At 48.5% G+C, this 20,066-nt stretch overlaps 4 protein-coding genes across 12 annotated transcripts in view; 2 read left to right on the plus strand and 2 right to left on the minus strand.

Moving 5' to 3' along the window:
* Positions 1-527: 527 nt before the first annotated feature.
* cpb2 (carboxypeptidase B2 (plasma)) lies at positions 528-3,237 on the minus strand. The gene is made up of 11 exons (XM_040179654.2): positions 3,080-3,237; positions 2,921-2,996; positions 2,723-2,847; positions 2,539-2,647; positions 2,252-2,353; positions 2,003-2,107; positions 1,786-1,896; positions 1,603-1,693; positions 1,294-1,496; positions 1,107-1,191; positions 528-1,014 (listed from the first exon to the last, which is right to left on the minus strand). Exons 1-11 carry the CDS (start codon positions 3,154-3,156, stop codon positions 821-823), a joined length of 1,278 nt encoding a protein of 425 aa, XP_040035588.1. The 5' UTR covers positions 3,157-3,237; the 3' UTR covers positions 528-820.
* A 53-nt stretch (positions 3,238-3,290) lies between these two features.
* alg11 (ALG11 alpha-1,2-mannosyltransferase) lies at positions 3,291-6,740 on the plus strand. Its single transcript, XM_040179613.2, has 5 exons — positions 3,291-3,589; positions 4,250-4,471; positions 4,611-4,982; positions 5,273-5,838; positions 5,921-6,740. The coding sequence occupies exons 1-5, from the start codon at positions 3,543-3,545 to the stop codon at positions 6,202-6,204; spliced, it is 1,491 nt and encodes a 496-aa protein (XP_040035547.1). The 5' UTR covers positions 3,291-3,542; the 3' UTR covers positions 6,205-6,740.
* A 65-nt stretch (positions 6,741-6,805) lies between these two features.
* Positions 6,806-8,813, plus strand: spp2 (secreted phosphoprotein 2). 2 transcript variants are annotated; one of them, XM_040179694.2, is made up of 6 exons: positions 6,806-7,338; positions 7,419-7,531; positions 7,691-7,813; positions 8,170-8,280; positions 8,406-8,454; positions 8,546-8,813. In XM_040179694.2, the coding sequence occupies exons 1-6, from the start codon at positions 7,287-7,289 to the stop codon at positions 8,626-8,628; spliced, it is 531 nt and encodes a 176-aa protein (XP_040035628.2). In that variant the 5' UTR covers positions 6,806-7,286; the 3' UTR covers positions 8,629-8,813. The 2 variants fall into 2 exon arrangements, with proteins under 2 accessions (XP_040035628.2, XP_040035637.2); XM_040179703.2 differs by having other exon boundaries at positions 8,549-8,813.
* Positions 8,814-9,262: 449 nt separating this feature from the next.
* Positions 9,263-20,066, minus strand: part of raph1b (Ras association (RalGDS/AF-6) and pleckstrin homology domains 1b) — a 31,355-nt gene continuing 20,551 nt past the window's right edge. For all 8 annotated transcript variants that reach the window (XM_078098021.1, XM_078098025.1, XM_078098024.1 and 5 more), the window contains 10 exons: positions 18,167-18,244; positions 16,353-16,512; positions 15,994-16,115; positions 15,701-15,766; positions 15,465-15,608; positions 14,877-14,987; positions 14,458-14,556; positions 14,241-14,361; positions 13,845-13,981; positions 9,263-13,743 (listed from right to left, as the gene is read on the minus strand). In XM_078098021.1, coding sequence (XP_077954147.1) covers positions 10,837-13,743; positions 13,845-13,981; positions 14,241-14,361; positions 14,458-14,556; positions 14,877-14,987; positions 15,465-15,608; positions 15,701-15,766; positions 15,994-16,115; positions 16,353-16,512; positions 18,167-18,244 — 3,945 coding nt within the window. In that variant the 3' untranslated portion in view covers positions 9,263-10,836. The remainder of the gene's footprint in view (positions 13,744-13,844; positions 13,982-14,240; positions 14,362-14,457; positions 14,557-14,876; positions 14,988-15,464; positions 15,609-15,700; positions 15,767-15,993; positions 16,116-16,352; positions 16,513-18,166; positions 18,245-20,066) is intronic.

Here is a 20,066-nt window from a genome sequence, read left to right on the forward strand (position 1 = left end):
AAGCGACGTACAATAAGTGCATTCAACCATAGGGTACAAACTCAGGAGAACGAGAAACAAGAAAGTGCAATTTCCTCAAATAAGCCAATTTACAATTTGCTATAGATGAGTGACGTTACAAGTACAATTTAAGTGCTACAATTTGTTAGTCTTTAGTCGAGGTAGAGTCTGAAGAGGTGTGTCTTTAGTTTGCGGCGGAAGATGTGAAGGCTTCTTCATTAATATTGGTTGGTCGATACTGAAATAGAACTTGATGACACCTTCTTTGTGAGTTATTTAGCAACTCATGGAGTGCTTTAAAGGTTCACATTATTTGGGTAACTGAGTGTATTGTAACCAACTGAGTGGCATGCAATGTTAACCTGTTATGTTAGAAGTGTTATTGTGATTACAAGAATAACACGTTCAAGATAAGAGTAGTAGTTATTGCATGTATGGTCATTGCAGTAACTGAGTTTATGAAATTGATAAGGCTCTTATGACATGCCATATATTTGTGTCATTGTCAGTGAAGAACCAAACATACCTTTGCTCATAAACAATAGTTTTTTATTATTTAACAGACTAACGTTATTAGATTGCATTACATTGTACATGAGATCTCATTGTTTAGATGAATGTATATAAGACCACACGCATTCAATGTATTATCTGTGCTTCCATTAGAGCTACTTTTCTGACAAATACATCACCACTAATACGTGTGCTTAGAAAGTAAAAAATAAATGGAAGAAGAACATTCAGAACAAACAGTTCTACGGCTTCATGTTTTAATGTTCACAAAAATGACTTTAAACATTGAACTCTCAGCCTGAATTGCTTAGTAAGTTTTCGTTTTCTCGATAACTTTGAGAGCAATGGTCTTCACAGCAATCAGAGCTTCGTTGCAGGCTTTGGAAATGTAAGACGGTGGCAGGAGGAAGCCATATCGCCCGCGGTCCTGCAGCTCAAATGTGAAGGAGTATTTGATGCCGAGTTTGTAAGCCCAATCGTCAGAACCGCCGGGAGCCAAGTCTGGAGAACAGAAGGAGACATGCATCGGACATCCAGTGACTGAATTGAGCCCGGCTGGTTTTGCTTTAAAAATAAAAGGGGGCCCTCCTTACATATTGTCTTTGCTCCAGATCCATATTTGTAGGTGTTCCTGTAGTGTCTTCTGATTACCTGGGCAGCTTCTTGAACCATCTCAAGCTTTTTAAAAAGAAGAAGACACAAACACGTGTCAGTGTTCCTGTGTTGTATTCTGCATTCGAAGTGACGGGATCAGGTCATTTTCTACGACCATCCCCTCACCAGGTCGTTGTGGTTCTCTGCTTCATCCAGGGTGCAGGAGTACGGGAAGAGCAGCATCTGCGAGTAGGAGTGGATGCTGAGGTACAGCTGCACTGAGTCCTTGTGACTGCGCAGGAAGTCGGCCACGGCCCGCGACTCTGGTTCCGACTCGGGATACGCACCGCAGTAGATCTCAGTGCAGGGCTCATCAGAGGCCCCCTCCGCTGGGAGACACGGAATCACTTCACCTTAGAGGTGACTCGAGACTCTCATATATGACAGAAGACACAGTTCAGTGAATTCCTCAAAAAAGACGGGTGCAAGACTCACTGCACCAGTTGGCATCAAAGTTTCGGTTGAGGTCGACCCCAATGCAGTTGTTGCTCCTGTTGACGGAGCGATTTTTCCTCCACATCCTGTTCTGAGGCAAATAAATCAAAGGGAATCACAAATTGTCGTAATTGTTCTCTATACAAAGGCAGGAGCACTCAGCGAAACAATATGTGTTCTCACTGTGGTCCATGTGTACTGGTATCCATCGGGGTTCATAACAGGCAGGATGTAGACATCCATGTTGTCCAGGATGTCCGTAATGTCTTGGTTTATCTTGTAAAATGCCAACGCCTGTGCAAAACAAATACAAGGAAAATGATTTTAGCGCTAGACCAGTCAAACCCTTGTACTGCAAAAGATTCCCCACACGATTGATACCACGTTAAAAGGCACTCACATATTGTACAAACCATAAGCAGAAAGCCGGAGAGATCCACTCTCTGGCATGGATCCCACAGTCAATCCACATTGCTTTCTTGTTCAGGTCGTTATTTAGAGACAGCTGAGATGGAGAGATGGAGTGGGGGTATAAACCCCAAAACAGTTTGAATTTCTCTCACAGGTCAGATCTTTGGCTGGAAAACAACGGTTTGAATGATTCTTATTCTAAGGGGGGGTGAGGGATGATCACCATTGGAGGGTGTACCTTCAGAGCGTAGAGGGGCCGCTTCTCGTACGAGGAGCCGATGAGAATGGCTTTAACTGTGCTCGGGTTGTCCTGTTGGGTCTTGTTTATCCAATAAAAGATCTACAGCGGAGACAGAGTGTTTGGATGTCAACAGTCACATAACAGTCATATTGACTTGAGATGCAGCGCATCAGCAGCACACCAATAATCCTGTACTGAAGAACTGTTTGTTGACGCAAAATCAATAGAAAAGTCAATGTTATGTTATAACTTGGAATCCAGCAGTTAAAAAATGAAAAGCATACATCTTCAAGATTGTGATATCTCTCGTAGAAAGATGAGCTGCTTCGGGGGTCAGTGGAGTAGTTCCTCGTTTGCATTTCAATCAGCTCGTTGGCGTTGGACAGTAACACCCTGAAACAAACATACAAGTAACTACCGAAAGCTCGCAACTCGTTGCACAACTCTGCTTTGTGACCGGCGACATACTCGTGTGTTATGGCCCCTTTGTGCAGAAGGCCCTTGACGGTCTCTGAGCTGTTTGCAGGAACAAACAGATGGACCTCCGTTTCTTCTTTGATGTAGTGAGACGACACGGGCTGCCATAAGGCTGTCTGGGAGCACGTATTTGACACAATGATTACAGACAGAAAAAATGTAATCACAAAATAAAAGTCTCCTTTCTACCTCATGTTGAGAAGAAATATTCTTCAAGATGTCCACCTGTTCCAGTGTTCTCGGGGTGATCGATAAAATTTGGTCCCTGGACGAAAAGAAAAGTCAAATTCTTTGTGGGAAAATTTAACTTCACGGGCACCAAATAACTTTTTGAGAAAATAAACTTACTGCGTTTCTTCGCAGCCTCCTGTCCTCAGGAGTTTGTCCGAATGTATTAATACAAACAAAATCAAAAGAGTCCTCATGTTGTTAGAATCCAGAGTGGAAATGGTCGAGGTTTATTAAAACCACAGGGTCAGGGACCCAATATTGATTGAAACTGTGTTTATTCAGAAGTTAAACATTACTGTTTTTAAAGTTGGACCATAGATCAGTCATAGTTGTTGAGAGGGAGGACGTTAGTATACTATTGGTGTTATATAGCCCGTAGGTGAAATATCTGATATTTTCAGCCTAAATTCATTTTAGCTCAACACTACATCTGTTTATCTATATGAGCTGAAAACAAGGGCGCGCTAATACATCCTCGCCGCTAGATGGCGCTAAATAAATAACCTTTTTCCTTTTTAGAAAAAGGACGAACGTGACAACTTGGAAGGAGGTGATGTGTTTTTAGATTTCTCCAGGCAAGATGTCGGGCCACGATCAGTTGGTCCACTGTTTGTGTGAAATAACAAGGTAAGATATTATACTGGCTTTCCAACCTGCTACTTTAAAAATATATATATATATTTTTATCTTGAAAAATGTGTTGCGCTCGTTGCATTTGTTTGTATGCTCGCTGCTGCTTTGGCAACGATAGCCATTAACCACCATGCTACTCATAAAAAGGTTGATTAACTCATTGTTCAGGTTATTTAACGTTAGCTAACCTGAAGCTAATTCCTTGTCAGCGTTTGCTTTGAGGGGGGTAAATACAACACTAATTTGCTCCTTTACGCTAGGCTAATGCTGCTAGCGTTGCCATGAACGAGCTCATGCGTGACGTCAGCGTTGTAACGTTATTCTAACAATATGTGGCACTAGTTAATATTCCCTTTTCTTCTTCTTATTATGCCTCCACCAGGAGACATGTATGAGGCTCCTTAAAGAACAGTTCTTTTCTTGAGAAGCCTCATCGGTGGCCTTTAACCTTTTAGGGTCACAGTCTTTACTTCTGACTCAGTAAATCTCGGAAGTTAACTGCACACATTTCAAAAAGCATTTTTTCCCCCTGTACTTTTTATGATTCATTACTAGTTAGATCAATACATTTCAGCGTTTACATTTCTCACTCATAAAACCGCCATGTTGATGTAATCACTTTCCTGCACTCACGGTGGCATCGCTGTGTTTCAGGTTGCTGTGGAAGATGCTGCTGCCGCTGCTGTTTCTGTGTGTGCTGCTGATCGCCGTCCTGGTCCTGCTGGTGCTGGCGGTGCGCTTCTGGCTCCAGAGCAGCAGGAGCGCGCGCCGGGCGAGGGACGGTCGTCCCACGGTGGCCTTCTTCCACCCGTACTGCAACGCCGGTGGCGGGGGAGAGCGGGTGCTCTGGTGTGCCATCAGGGCGTTGCAGAGCAGGTGAAGACCGTTTTTAATGCATTTTAGTTTCGATGTTCTGAGTGAGGAATACAACCCAAAACAGCGTATGCGATGCGGAACGGCTTCACGTTTACCCTTTACCGATGCGGTATCTTACGTTTGATTTACTCCCTCTCAGGTACGTGGACATAAACTTTGTGGTGTACACCGGGGACCTTGGTGTGACGGGTCAGCAGATTTTGGACGGGGCGCGGCGGCGTTTCAACATAGCGCTCCCTCGCCCTGTTCAGTTTGTGTTCCTGAGGCACCGGCTGCTCGTGGAGCCCGGCCTGTTCCCTCACTTCACCCTGCTGGGACAGAGTGTGGGCTCCATCTTCCTGGGATGGGAGGCGCTGACGGAGTTTGTCCCAGACATCTACATCGACTCCATGGGCTACGCCTTCACCCTGCCCCTGTTCCGCTACTTAGGAGGCTGCAGCGTGGGGAGTTACGTTCACTACCCCACCATCAGCACTGACATGTTGTCTGTAGTGAGAGAGAGGAACCCCAGGTAATACTTGTGTTTCTTCACAAAGACATTTGTCACAAGGGCAAGGTTGAGAACATGGCATTCAGGGACTTTTAAAAGATCGTATACCAGAAGCTATCATCCCGTTCCACACTGAATAATTAACTATTTCATACACATTGATAAAGAAAAGGCAATGTTGAATGACCTTTATTGACCTCTACTGGTGACCTGAAGTAACTGCCGTACATACAGAGCCGAAATGTATTGGTCATTTCAAGTAAAATGAGCTCCTTGCGAACCCCTCGAATAACAAACTGTTGATGTTTTAGGTTCAACAACCCGGACTACGTCACCGACAGTCTCTTCCTGAGTGCATTCAAGGTGGTATACTACTGCCTGCTCGCTCTGTTTTACGGCATGGCCGGCTCCTGCAGCGACCTCATCATGGTCAACTCCTCCTGGACCCTCGATCACATCCTGTCTCTGTGGCGCGCGCCCAACCGCACCAGCGTGGTCTATCCGCCCTGCGACGTCAGCGCCTTCCTGGATGTCCCACTGGAGGAGGACGGGAACAAGAAGTGCCACTCGATCGTTTCCATCGGGCAGTTCAGGCCGGAGAAGGACCACCGTCTGCAGATCAAAGCTTTCAAGAAGGTCTTAGACAGTAGGAGGGAGGGGCCGGGGGGCAGGGAGGCGCTGAAGCTGGTTCTGATTGGCGGCTGCAGGAATCAGGAAGACGAGGACCGGGTGCTCATGTTGCGGGGTCTGTGCCAGGAGCTGGGAGTCGCGGACAGAGTGGCGTTCAAACTGAACGTGCCCTTCGACGAGCTGAAGAGAGAGATAGCAGAAGCCACCATCGGACTGCATACCATGTGGAACGAACACTTTGGAATAGGTAAATAACCCGAGGTGAGGTTTGTTTAGATTGTCTAATTTGATTTCAATGATTTGAAAAGTGCATCTCTGTTCTCTTGTAGGCATCGTGGAGTGTATGGCCGCGGGGAAGGTCATTCTGGCACACAAGTCCGGCGGCCCCAAGCTGGACATCGTGGTACCTTTCGAAGGGGGCCAGACAGGCTTTCTGGCTGAGGACGAGGACAGTTACGCGGAGGCCATAGACAGGATCCTGGCGCTGGAACCCGCCAGCCGGCTGCAAATCAGAGAGAACGCACGTCAGTCCGTGGCTCGCTTCTCAGACCAGGAGTTTGAAGCCTGCTTCCTCGCCGCCATGGATCCTCTGATGTCAACACTTGAACGATGAGGAGAGGACTGATATTTTGCGTGCGTAGAGTCAACGTGAGAGCGGCTATTTCACACGTCAAGCACCTTTTAACTTTGATGCGTTTACACTGTAACGGTTTGACTAAAACCGATTAAAAATGAATCAAGGTTTGTAATAACTCTTAGTACAGATTAGGTGCACGGCTCAGACAGAGTAACAAGGTACAGATCAGAAAACATCAGATCTTTGCCTCGTGTGTTTGGATGGAATGCTGCCACAGAAAATTGTGTAGCGCTCTTAGTTGTATTTGTAAATACCAAAATCCCGAGCAATGGCATTTTTGCAGGACTCATTCTTTTGTCAGTGGTGTCAGCTCACTTAAAGACGTATTATTTTTAGTTGAAATGGCTGAAGGGGAACAAATACGTAGTTTAGACAGCTGAATAAGGTGCTGTAAAATGTAACAGATAATATATTTATTGTTTACAAGAACTTTACTTCATTACAAGCCCAAATTGTGAAGTATTTTTGATATTGACGATGAATGTAATAAAGATGTTATCCGAGTAAGAGATTATTGGATTCATGTAGTTTTTCAACAGGTGAATACGTTCTATGAAACCAACAGTCCAAAAGCTAAATCTAAATCACTATCGGAGAGGTGAAGCAAACACAATGAATTAATAAATGTACTGTTTGTCAGTGTCTCCAGTTATGACACCTTATCTGCAATTAACTTTAATTTTCTAGGGATCGTATTTGTTGATTTCAACTAATTAAAAGACTATTTATAAATGCCTACGGTCCCATAAGAAGCTGCTGAATGAATTGGATTTAGCGCAATAATTCAGATTTGAGCAGTATACAATAAGGTTGTGAACGAAAGCTGTCCGATCTGAATTCTTATCAAGGTGCTTATTTAATTTGGGGCATCGCAACGGGATCAATAGAGCTGGACAAAGGTTAACGTCTGTTGCGTGAAGGAAGCCAGTGAGACGAGAGGGGAGGGAGTTTTTAGGGGGTGACCGAGGGTAAGGGGCGGCACACGGGGCCCCTCGGGGACACACGTTAAGAGGGAGCTCGACGAGGAACTGAGCAATTTCGCTCTGGTGCTCGTGGGGATGAAGTCACACGTGCTCCTCTTGGCCCTGCTGCAGTCTCTGGGATGCTCGGGTGAGTGTCTCTCTCTCTCGCTATTTACTTCAAAAGTAGACGCTTGCGACTGACCCTTCGCCGCACCTTTGCCCTTGCAGGAATCCCGCTGGAGTCCCTGGCAGAGAGGGGCCTGGCAGCGGCTCTGGCCGAGGTCAACTCGGTGCACGCCGCCAGCCACCTTTACCGGGTCACTAAAGGCTCTGTCACGAGGGTGAGTCCACACACACACACACACACACACACACAGAGGTCTCCAGGATATATCTAAAGCGTGCCCATAAGCATTTTCTTATGCTGTGGAGGATATTTACAGTATGTACAGCAGTACTAGATGTTCTCTTTCATGACATCTTTATCAAATGTCTCCCAGGTGATTCCCATGGGCCTGAACACAGCTGACCTGCTGATGGCGTTTGGCATTAAAGAGACGGAGTGTGTAAAGGCTTCGGGAAACAACCCCCAGACATGTGCCTTCAGACCTGGCTTCTTCGTGGTGAGGCATTCAATGACCCATTAAAATGGGTGATGGTTTGTATCAGTTCACCTGGAGTGAAATGAATGATATGTGAAATAGAGTTCTGCCTCTTATAGTGTGACACTATATAGGATCAGCGGGGTGGGTTGAATATCAAACTGTATCTGTACACAACTCTTGGGCGCTGAAGGCTTCATATCTCAGTTCTGGGTAGGAAGCGTGTTGACCGACCGATGCAGCCCAATGTTTGCGTTGGCCCACGTTCACTGGGACAGAGTGTGTTGATCAAATCCGCGGCCGTGACGCAATGAGACGAGATATGTGCGTTATTCAACAACGCCAAAAAAAAATACCACCGTCTCCTTCGACCTCAGCAATCCCTGTCCTGCTCCAGTCGGGTTCGAATGTCGGCCACCTCGGCCCAGGTGGTGTCCCTCAGGTGCGGCAGCGGCTCCTCCAGCTCCAGCTCAGAGTCTAGCGAGGAGGTGAGGACACAAGCGGGGTCACATAAGGGGATCAATGCTGTCGTCTTTCATTTGCTCTTTCTTCTATTTGTGCAGTAACCTGAAGTATAGAGGGAACGTGAGTAACAAAAGCTTTTGTTATACAGGTGTTCTCTAGAGGGAGACACCAGTTCAACATCCCATTGGTAAATAGAGGTAAACTACAATCAGCTGCTGAATCTCAATATACGTTTCTCCAGTGTGATATTCAATGCATGGAACTGACCAGAGTCCCAACGTCTTTCAGCAGTACCGGATGCTTCCGCCCCTCCAGCCTGGCAGATCCCTCCGCGGCCTAGAGGCGACATCTTGCCCAACTATCTGGTGTGACATTCTAGCTCACTCTGGAGACATTTAGGTGCTAATGAGCAGACAAGTTTGAATTGAAAATAAAATATGCAAGTCATTATATGGTTGCTTTTTTGTGCTATTTGATGGAGAAACACGTTTACATTGTAGCTCAATCCCCTCAATTTAAATGATTTTATTTGACAATAAAAGACTGTTCGATGTGGTGTTGCGGTTTTCCTTCTCAGTGTAGGAAGTCGTTCCTAAACACTTATAGTTGAGGCCCTTCGATGATATAGGATGGACCCAAATGGGTTGTACCTTTTGTTTGGAATGAATTGCATTTCAACACATAAACTCATGTAGTTTGTACATATAACCTCACTTTTCCCACTTGTTTATTCATTTTAATGCTAATAAAATAGGAATAAAATCTACGACCCACTCTCCCTCTCCTTTGTGTCTGTGGGTTAGCAGAGATGGGAACCACTGGTGTAGGATAACAAAAAAAACACTAGAGGGAGTCTAAGCTCTACTTACCAACAAACATGGTTCCCATTTTAATCCTTTGTACATAGATGGTGAAATCATGGTGTCTAAATGCACTGCATGAAGCAGATCGCCTACATTTCTACACCTTATCCAAACCGTTTCAACAAATGAGGACAGATTCCAGTCTGGTTTTAACATTTATATTGTGATTTTCAGTTTATATGCAGGACACGTCTGCAACCATTTGTCTTCATTTCACTTGGCCCCACATGTTCACATCAGCACATCAATAACTTACATACTGCACTGTAGCAAACATCCGGTTAAGACAATGGTAATCAGTTATACGTCAATTTAAAACCAGTTTAAACAGTCTGAGATAATAATGATATGTCATCCTTGCAAAGAAGGACATGTTGATGAGGAGTTCCTTGAAACGGACAACATTAGCACCCGGAAAAATAAAAGGCATTGCTGCTTGAAATTAGAACCCTTCATGATCCAATCCAGTACATGATTTAATGATGTAAAATGTATTCTTTTATACTGGGTTAGCTTGTGTGGATGAGTATACTTCGCAGGACTGAATCCAACCTGTACATTCTACTTCCCAAACTGCGATACCATGTGACTTTAAAAAAGCGGCGGCGAGGATGAGGGGGGGGGGGGGCAACAGTAACTGAGTAGCAGCTACGACTGTACAGACACGATGTGAGGAACGAGGTCCAAAATCGAGCCAGCGCACGGGGGAACCCACAGTCACAGGCCTCCTGCTCCTCCATTTACATTAAATAAAGTACAAAAAACATGTCTCCTCTTCTTCTTCCTCCTCAGTCCAGGCACTGCTGAACCTTTAGAAACTAACTTACATTTTGCTTTTGACCTCTGTGCAACACTTTGGGGATAAGGCTTCCTTCTGATGCTTTGCTAAAGTGTTGAAACAGTCTAGAAATGTCGACAGATTTAAAAGTTTAACATTTATGCTGCTGAATCATTGCTTTTGTGTGTGTAACTCTTGTTCTTAATTACACCGTCCCAGATACATTCCATTGTGCCCTCGTGTTTTGCTCCTCTCAAGACTTTGTGAAGCAGCGAAGAAAAGACAGACGTACAAAAAAAAAAGAAAGAAAGAAAAGTCCTTCTGTTTATCGCTCATTAAATAATTCTTTATAAAAACAAACCTCACTGTCCCCCCTCCTCGAAGGCCTTCTCCAATGGTGAACTACTTCACCACCATATAATCAGCCACACATGCATGCATGTGTGGCTCTCTAGTCTCAGCTCCTCTCATGCAAACACTCGGTTGGTCTCACATGAAGTCCATGCAGTACCAATCAGAAAGATCCAGATGTATTTTGTTTTGTTTTTTGTCTCTAGTACGTGGTTTGGCTCAGACTTTCTTATTAGTGTTTATTTTAAATTTGCTTGGTGTACCAGATGGGCGGGGTTATACCATAATACAATGTCTTCCAGAGAGTTTAGACGATCGCAGAAAATTAAGACCTTTTTCTTTTCTTTTCTGTGACCTCAAACTTACCCGCTCCAGTCTGAACCCCACCGATCCGGAACGCTAAGCATGTTAAAGAAACGGCAATAATTAGCCAACACCAACGGACCCGTGGTCTGGTTTGGGTTTTAATATGTACACAGTCTCTTTAACAGGGCCGAAGCTGTTCAGGAGTTTGCTCCCATCTCACCAACGAGTGTTCAGTTCAATATATTCTGCTATTCAGCCACCTTCATAATGACCTCCGCGCTTCAACACTCCCCGGTAAGTTTGGTTGCGTCCCCTCGTTTGGGCGGTGCGGGCGGGGGTCCTCGTCGTATTGTTGCATAGCCTGAGATGTTTCCGGACATGTAGGCACCGTTTCCTCCGTTGCTCTGCTGTCCTTCGTCCAGGAGCAGCTCGGGGGGCGGGGGAGGCAGCGCCATGTCGTCCATTGTCCCCACGGCGTCCGGCTTGCCCGCGAGGCCGGCCGAGTTGAGGGAACCTTGGCGACCCACCGACTTTCGCTTCAGTGTCCGGTGGAGATCATCCAGGAAATTGGGCTGGCCCGAGCTGCCCTTCGGGGAGGTGGGCGGAGGCGGGGAGAGCGGAGCGGGCTCCGGCGTGGCGTTGCTACGCCGCACGAGCGTGGGCGGAGGAGTCTTCTTCAGTGAGCTCTTCCCCCACGTAGAGTTGCTGACGAGGGAGACGGGCGGAGGAGGAGGGGGAGCCTGGGGCTGTGGATTGACCACGGCCACCCGAGGAGGTCCTCCGCTGTGGGCGTCGCCACCGGGAGGCGGAGGAGGGGGGAAGAGCTCAGAGGCTGGCGGAGGAGGCGGGAAGTAGGCGCTCTCGGGTGGTGGGGAGGGGAAGTCCCCGCTGGTCTGCTTTACCTGGCTCACTTTAGCCTGCAGCGCCATGGGCAGGTTGGCCAGGTTGAGCTTGCCTGGTTTCGGGGGGGCACGGGGCCCAGTTGAAGGCTCCTTGGCTGGGGATCCCCTGGAGGAGGACGTGGGACCCGGTGAGGCGCTGTTCTGGGGAGGCGCAAACTTGCTGAGCAAGTTTCTCCTGGATTCCTCGTAAGAATCCGAGGCGTTGAACTTGGAGCTGGAGTCCCTCTGCGGGGCGGGAGGCGCTTTCTTGCCCCCGAAACCGGAGGACACGGGGGGTGACCTCCGAGACAAGGAGCCCAGGTTCCCGGGGGGTAGTGGGGGAGGTGGTGGAGTCGGCCCGGTGACGTGAGCTGGGGGCGGAGGCGGAGGGGGAGGAGGAGGCGGTGGAGGAGGAGGAGCAGCGGCGGCGGCGGCGGGGAAGCCAACGTTGTTGTCTGGAGGAGGGGGGAACTCCGGGGATTGCAGTTGCGGGCCGCCACCGGGCTGCCATCTCGGTTTGGTCTTGACCGCGGGTGGCGAGAGCGGCGGTTTGGGGCTCTCAGCGTTACTGGCTACTTGAGACGAAGCTCCTGGAAACTGACTCGCTAGTTGTTTCACCAAAGACATGGTGGGCGCCGCTTGTTTAGACAGGCCGTGCTGCTTGGGGAGAGTCGGAGGGGGGAGGCCCGCCTGCAGGTTGAACTGCTTCTTGAGGGGCGCAGGCGGAGGCGGGGGTGGAGGTGGGGGCGGGTTCGGGCCAGCCAAGGCGGCGGGAGGTGGGGCGGGGGGGAAAGGAGAGACAGGCGACACCGGTTTGGGGGCGGTGTGACGGACAAAGCCCGGGGTGAAGGTTTTGGGCGGCGCTGGTGGCGGTGCAGGGGGGGGCGGGAACTGGGCTGGCAAATTGAACTGCTGGGGAGGAGGAGGCGGTGGCGGCGGAGGCGGAGGCGGAGGAGGTGGAGGTGGCGGAGCGGGGGCAGGCGGTGGGGACTCCTCGAGGACCCCATTTGGAGGGAGGAGGTCCCGTGGCGGGCTGGGGAATCTCTCCTTCAACGCCTGCTTCAGCCCGTTGGGGTAGACATGTTGACCCGTAGGATACGGCGGAGGGGGCGGAGGAAACGCCAATCCGTTTGTCTGTGGAGCCGGAGGTCCTGGAGGCGGGGGAATAAAAGCCGGCGGGGTAGCCGGGCTGGGGGGGCCCCGCTTCAACATCGCCATGGCTGACCCGGGGGTCGGCATGGCCGGTGGAGGGGGAGGAGGAGGCGGAGGCGGGACATTAGTCCTCGCTGCGATGTGATTCACATTAACGGGCACCTGAGGTGCCGGTGGCGTCGGAGCCCTGGGCAGAACCTGCTGCCCTATCGCATGCAGGTGACCAGGAAACCTGTGGTGATTAGCCGACTGGGAGGCCATCTGGTTCTGCAGCCGGTTGATGGTGCTGAATTTGTACATGGTGGGCCCCGGAGAGTGGTGCGATACCGCCTGAACTAGGGGTGGGAGAGGAGGCGGCGGGGGAGGAGGTGGCGGTGGTGGTGGAGCCAGCTGTTGCGGCAGCGGGAGCATGTGGTTGTAGCCAGCGATGGTCTGCGGCTGCTGTAGCTGTTGCTGTAGTTGTTGCTGTAGTTGTTGCTGCTGCTGCTGCTGTAGTTGTTGCTGCTGCTGTAGTTGTTGCTGCTGCTGCTGCTGTAGTTGTTGCTGCTGCTGCTGCTGTAGTTGTTGCTGCTGCTGCTGTAGTTGTTGCTGCTGCTGCTGTAGTTGTTGCTGCTGCTGCTGCTGCTGTTGAAATTGTTGATGCGGTTGTCTCTGCTGCTGCAGCTGTTGCTGCGGCTGTTGTTGCTGTTGTTGTCTCTGCTGCTGCAGCTGTTGTTGTTGCTCTTGTCTCTGCTGCTGTAGCTGTTGTTGTTGCTCTTGTCTCTGCTGCTGCAGTTGTAGCTGTTGTTGCTGCTGTAGCTGCTGCTGTAGCTGTAGTTGTTGTTGTTGCTGTAGTTGTTGTTGTTGCTGCAGCTGTAGCAGTTGTTGCTGCTGCTGCTGCTGCGGAGACTGTGGCGACGGCTGAGGGCGCTGGGGAAACTGGGGAGCCGGCTGTGGTGCCTGCTGGGGAGACTGATGCTGGGGAGGCAGGTGCTGGTGTAGCGTTGCCACCTGGGTCAGTGTCTCAGGATGCTGAAGCTGCGGAGGGTGTTGTAGGACTGGTTGAGGTTGCACCTGAGGTTGGGGAGGGGGCGTCAGAGCCGGGTGATCCGCTGAATGCTGGCTGTGATGCCGGTGAACGTGGGAAGCGTGCGGCAGGGTGCCACCTCTGGATGCCTAACGGGAAACAAAAGGAAAGTCAATGTCATATTTGGTAACAGTGTTGCAACTATAGGGGATTTTTTTTAATCCCAGCTGTGTTTGACAGAGAGCCATACCTTGGAGCTTTCCTCTATCTGGGTACCTCTCTTCCAGGCCTCAGAAAAAATGGAGCTCACCACACTTTGGGACCGGCCATGAGAAGTGCCTGTGTCCACTCCACTGTCTGAGTGGCCTGAGTGATTAGACTGGGACTCTGAATGTACACACAAAGGACATAAACACACTTTGAGAGAAGGATATTGCCAGTGGAGTAAAATTATAGCTTTTTGATCTTTCTAGCACAGTATTAATAAGACTGTTGGATAGTATGCTTCTATTTAGGTCATGGTGTTTATGATAGTCTTCCTTTGCTTGCTAAATTCTTAAAAAGAGAGATGCCGTTGAGCGGAATACGGGAAACTGAGCATCTAGCGTTTTTTAAGCTTTACATACACTATATGAAATGAACTTACCAGGAATGCTGGCGGAGCTGGAACCTGATCGGATGCTGGCGGTGGAGAGCGAGGACCAATCGTAGGCGGCCTCAGTCCTCTTCATGGCCTCCTGGTAGTTTACATATAGTTGCTTGCCGTACTACATACAAAGAGATAATTTATATAACATGAATTATCTTAGAAGTGAGAACCATCCCTTTAGTATTCCCTTTGACAAACCAGAGAAGTAGCTCACCTTGGCGATGCGAATTCCATTCACCCATTGGTGCAGAGTCCTGACATCATCACAACACAGATACTTGATGTACTGGGACTTCTTCTGGATTTGGGGATGCTGCAAATAGAAGAAAATATTATTTTTTTCTCTTCTGAAATGATGCAGCAAAATATTTTTCACTATAAAATCCTTATAAATACAAAACTCTTTGCTTTAAAACTCTTTATTTTTTTAATAGTGATCAATAATAGCGATCAAAGGTTACTTGACTGGAAGTAATTTGCCATTCAAAAAACAGCAGTGTATTTGTTAATGCATTATGGCAATGATACTGCATTGCAAATGCACTTGTCTTAGAAGCTCTAAAAACTATTTATTTTACAACACACAACACAAAAGTCTCCACTCAGGAGGAAGGTGGAGGGACGGGGCTTCACCTTCAGGGCCAGGCAGTAGTCGGTAGGAGCCTTGTATTTGCAGCGGTAGTCCTGGCCGTAATACACGTTAACATGGTCCAGCTGCAGGAAGCACACAAGATCTCTGGATGCCTGCAAGGGCGGAGACAGAGGAGGGTGGAACAACTTTAAATATATGGAAACATCCAATGCAAAAGTCTTTATTTCACATTAATCACATTTTTTTTTTCTTTAGTCACAGTGCTCATGTTTTTGAGGGTAATCAGGCAGATCTAAAATGCAGTGCTCTTTTCTCTCAAACATTTGGCAGGTCTCCACCTACTTGGTTGCGCACACACGGTTGCGGGATTTGAATAAAGGCAGTAGAACAATCAACAGCATTGGTCTGTGGTAGCGCAGCCAGTGAATAATGCGATGTAATAAAATGACTTTGGAGATGAGGCTGGGGCTAAAAACGGAGCCCATGTGTTGTTTCTCCTCATTTCGATCAACAGGAAATACCACAGAGCGGCCTGTGTAAGTCTGGTTCTCATAACCCTCAACCCGCATCTCCGTTCTCCATCTTCACTCTGAGCAGCTCGAACTGAACCATCCAGAAACTTCACAGACCTTGGCTTTGCCTTTGGGGACGTAGTAGATCCCGGAGGCTCTGAGGAGGAAGTAACGTTTCTTCCACGACTTCTTGCCGTCCTCCTTCAGCCACAGGATGCCCTCGATCTCCGGCACGGACACCGACCCGCCACAGAAGCACTCCTGACGGACGCACAGAAATTCCCTTCAAAAGTCAGAGATCGTCCCGGTGTGTCGGAAACAAAAGGGAAGCTCGTGCTTGCCCACAACCTCACCTCCAACAAAGCCTCTTTATTCCGGTCAGCCATTTCCGACGTCTCCTTCCGCCCCAGCAAGTAGTTCTGGAGATGATCGAGAAGAACAGTGAGGGATGCAAGGCGGCGGCTCACCTTCTCTTATGTTAAATAAATTATTCACCTTTACTCGCTGTGGCGCTTTGACCTACTTCCAGCTCTTCTACACAAACCCACTCCCCTGTTCCCTGCCTGAGTCTGTGGGCTGTGCCGGCACTCAGCATGCATAAACGTTTGTGTGTAAAGCGTGCACAGAGGGGTATATTGACGGTCACCTGAGGGTTCTTGAAGAGGGCATATTTCTCGATGCGTTCGATGAACATCAGCTTGTTGTGGCTGTCCCGGGTCCAGTTTAAGAGATTCTCCACCAAGTTCTCGTGGTCCTCGAAAATACGCTCTGAGAGCGGGAGGAGAGAGAAGAGGGAGGAATGAAATGAAGATGGAAGATATGCAGTGTTCTGACACGCAAATGTGCACCTAATTTCATCCCTCTGGGGTCCTGAGATCCTGCAATCATGAAAATTAGCCCGCGGTTGCAAACAGTGACAATTTTTAGAACAGCACACGTTAGAGCCTCCAATCCATGCCAACAGCCTCGGACCATAAACAATGTTTATTTGTCCTCCTGTCTTACCCATCTGTAGCTCATTGATGGTTTCCACGAGAGACCAGTCGGGACTGTAGCCACAGTGCGACTTATCCAGCAGGCTGTCCAGCACCTGCCTCACCGTCTGCCTCTCGTCCACCATCATGGTCTTGGAGCTCTCGTCCGACATGTGGACCCTGATCACCAGCTGAGGAAGCGGAGGAAAGGAAAGGAGCCGCTGTAGGTTGACTTGATGCACAATGTAAAGACACACCAATATGATCTCTGTGCAGGCATTTCAGTTTGAATTGTTTATTCAAAAATGGCATCAGACGTAATTTTAAGTCAAGCTTAAATAATAATTATTCTTTAACAATTAATTTATTCACCCATTATTATATTTTACTAGTCAAGGCTTCTAATTATGTATTCTTGAGCGCTACAGTATAGCAGCATATTCAAATCCTATGGGGAAAAAAACACCCTCATGGCTTGTTGTTTTTGTTATTTTAGCTACGATTAAAGAACCCATGCAGGAATCTCTGAGAACGATGGGTAACGCTGGATAATTATTGCCCTATTGCCTCTAATCAGTTTACAGAAACTTTGACCAAAGGACCAATAACCCCCAGCGTTCAGATAAACCCCTAGAGGCCTGTTTCCTTGGGAAAATTAGCAATAGAATAATTTTGAACCGTCCCACTGGAATTAAGCCACATGAAGAGATGGAAGAGAAGAAGATGGAACGCGGTCATGTGCTCGCAGAGCACGTTTCAAAAGTTGAGGGTCACTGCGGTCACAATGGCGCCTATACAACCTCTCAATAATCTAAAAGTTTTGCATCCGTAGGCGATAAAAAACCCTCAATAACAAGCAGGTTTAAACTAATCTGACCACGACTAATCCAGCCGATTTGAGACTTGTCCTGGTGTGAAACGGAGTAAAGCGCCCTAAATTCTTTGACCTCCCGCTTATCCCCTCCCACCGGGGACCCTGGCATCCAATCAGGGGGTGGGTAGAGTGGATTGAAGGGACGCTTGGACTAATGGGAATGCCAAGAGTCCCGCTAGCCAAAGACATGGGGAGTCTTGACCTACATTTCTCACAGGAGGGACCCCTAAAACCTAAAAGCTAGTCTGGTATAGAAAATTAAATGAAGCCCCCCCCCAAAAATCCACACCGCATCGACGGGCTACAATCCAGAACCCTCAATCCAAACACGATCGAACTGTTTAATTGTCAAGAATCCAAAATGTAGCAAAGTGAGACAAGACTGCTGACAACCAGACTAAAAATGTAGCACATCGCAGCATTGTGGGGTTTTCTTTATGCGGCGCCTGCGCCAGCACGCTTTCTCTTGTCATATTGTGTTCACTTGGCAGCGCGGCGTCCAGCCCCGCTTGTCGGAACACTGTTGGGTCTCAACTATTCATGGCATGTAAGAGGACACCATTCTGCTGCTCTCATTCACAGGGACAGTTCCTTCACTGGGGGAAGAAATAAATAAATAAAGATGGAGGCATGCACGCGCCGCGGCTTTCAGGGACCCCCGATGTTCACCGTAAAATCAGCATTTGTTTGGTTGCTGGTGGTCAATAAGAGGTTCTGTGTAGAAGGTTTCCTCATTGTCTTGTTTCCTGAATCGTGCTCCCGATGTCTCGCCCCCCTCCCCGGCAGAAACGCACACGTATTTCAAAATACTGCAATGACCTATTTTCTTCTGCGCGCTCCGCCGCCAATGAAGTTCACAAAGAAAACGCACCGCCGCCGCAAATACGAACAGACAGCCGTTTGTCAGACGGGTCGGAATGGTCTTTCAAAAGGTTTCGTGGATGTGTGCAAAAAGAGAGCGGCGGCCCCACCTTTTTGACCTGTGCCTCCTTGATCTTTTCCAGGGCGACGCGGATCTTCTCTGCCTTCAATTTGGCAGCTTGTTCCTCCTAGATGGACACGGGGGAGCGTGGTTAACACGGGGAATTATTAACATGATTACACAAGCGCACACACATAAAACCATGGCGAAAAAAAAAAAATCCAACAGGGTTGTCTGATTTCAAAGGCTTGCCTCATCTTCTTCGCCCATGTCCTTCGATATTCCTCTGGCAAGAACAGGACATCATGCGCACATACAACTTCATTAAATAGTAAACAGCCTTCTCAACCATTTGAACAGCCAAGCTTCTGGCACGGTGGCTCATCGTGGGCAAAACCAAATCCAAATTTCTTCTCCATATCTTGGGTTGCTTACCTGCCCCCTCCAACAAGATGCCATCACCTCCATTCCGCAGGTTGCTTTAGCTTCCCACGTATGTCAGTGTGTTTTTTCCCCCCGTATTTTTCTTAATCAATCAGTGTGTAAATATTTGATGAACTGAAATGGTGCGTTGCTAAAAATCGCCGCTATTGGTCCAGTGTTCCCCTTAAACATGGCGCTCCGTTTGCAGTGTATGGCTCCATATTGGATTCGCATGGAGCTGCAGAGGGTTCCTTTGATCTCGCTATACAGCAGAAGGGAAACAATAGTAGCAGATCCCCGAAGGGCGCGAGGCTGCGGATGAATATGGGATCAGTTCAGAAAGCCTCTGTGCCCTCCACTCAACGACACAAGCATCTCCTGCAAACACCGCATTCGGAATTTAAGGGCGAAAAAAAAAGATACATCCAGATTTGTCCATAATAAACAATTATTTAAAAAAAAGAAGACCGCCCCCCAAAAAAACTTACTCCACAATGATCCTCAGCGGGTGACACTCAGCCGTGCATCCACATCTCCCATCACCTAAAGCGAGACCGAGTGACGGCGCAGGTTCACTGACACGCAGACATGTGCGCCCCCAAGATGAGCACAACTTGACTAAAACCCCAAATGAGACAGTCGGGAGGAGGATGCCCCTCCCCCTTCTGCCCTCCAACTCTCTCTGTTCCCTCTTCCTCCCCTCCCCTCCCTCTCCTCCTTCTCAATCACCCCCTTTACACTCTCTCTTTAGAACAGATGCAGGGGGTTTGGGAGCGTGCCCAATCTATGGAGCATAATCCCAACAGAAATGGTAGAAACCAGCCAACCAGAGGGCCCCCTACAGCAGGACCCTCCACCCTTTAGCCAATGAGGACGAGCGGCGAGACCGTGACCGACACTGCCCCCCCCCCGGGGAGCCAAGTGACAGTGTCAACGACGGAGAGTGGAATTTCGGCGACTGAATAGCTGAAGGTGCTGAATATTTCAAGTGTTGTGTGTGTGGGCTCAGCGATGATGGGGTCTTAAGAGCCTCTCCCCAAGCCTCTTATCGGAAGAAGAACCCCGGCCCCCTCTTGACCCAGACTACCTTTTTTCACATGACCAGCTCCCGGGCACGTGCACATTAACTCAATGAAGCGAACGCTATGTTTGGCCAACACACAGGGGCAGGCTTTTAGTCAGCCGAGTGAGAGGGGGGGAGGGGGTAGTAAAGATTACAGTCCAGAGTCAGTCTGTGTCACACTGTCGGTTCAGCTCCATTATTTGCTCTCCTCATGACACCGACACCCTGCTTGTTATCAGACATTGATCTGACACTTTTGCACTCAGCCGCACCAGAGCCAATGTTTAAAAGGCTCCTCCTCCAAGGATGAAAAAATTCTTGGCGGGGTAACCCTAACACATGGACTCCCTCACAGCCTGTACGCCACTGGTAATAACTCCACAAACCATCCGCGTATATTCCATCCTGTCGTAAAAGAAACCCTCCACCCTCCAGCATTTTGGCTGTAAACTGCCGGGAGGAT

Source organism: Gasterosteus aculeatus, chromosome 1, assembly GCF_964276395.1.
Source record: "Gasterosteus aculeatus chromosome 1, fGasAcu3.hap1.1, whole genome shotgun sequence".
NCBI classification, from domain to species: Eukaryota; Metazoa; Chordata; class Actinopteri; order Perciformes; family Gasterosteidae; genus Gasterosteus; species Gasterosteus aculeatus.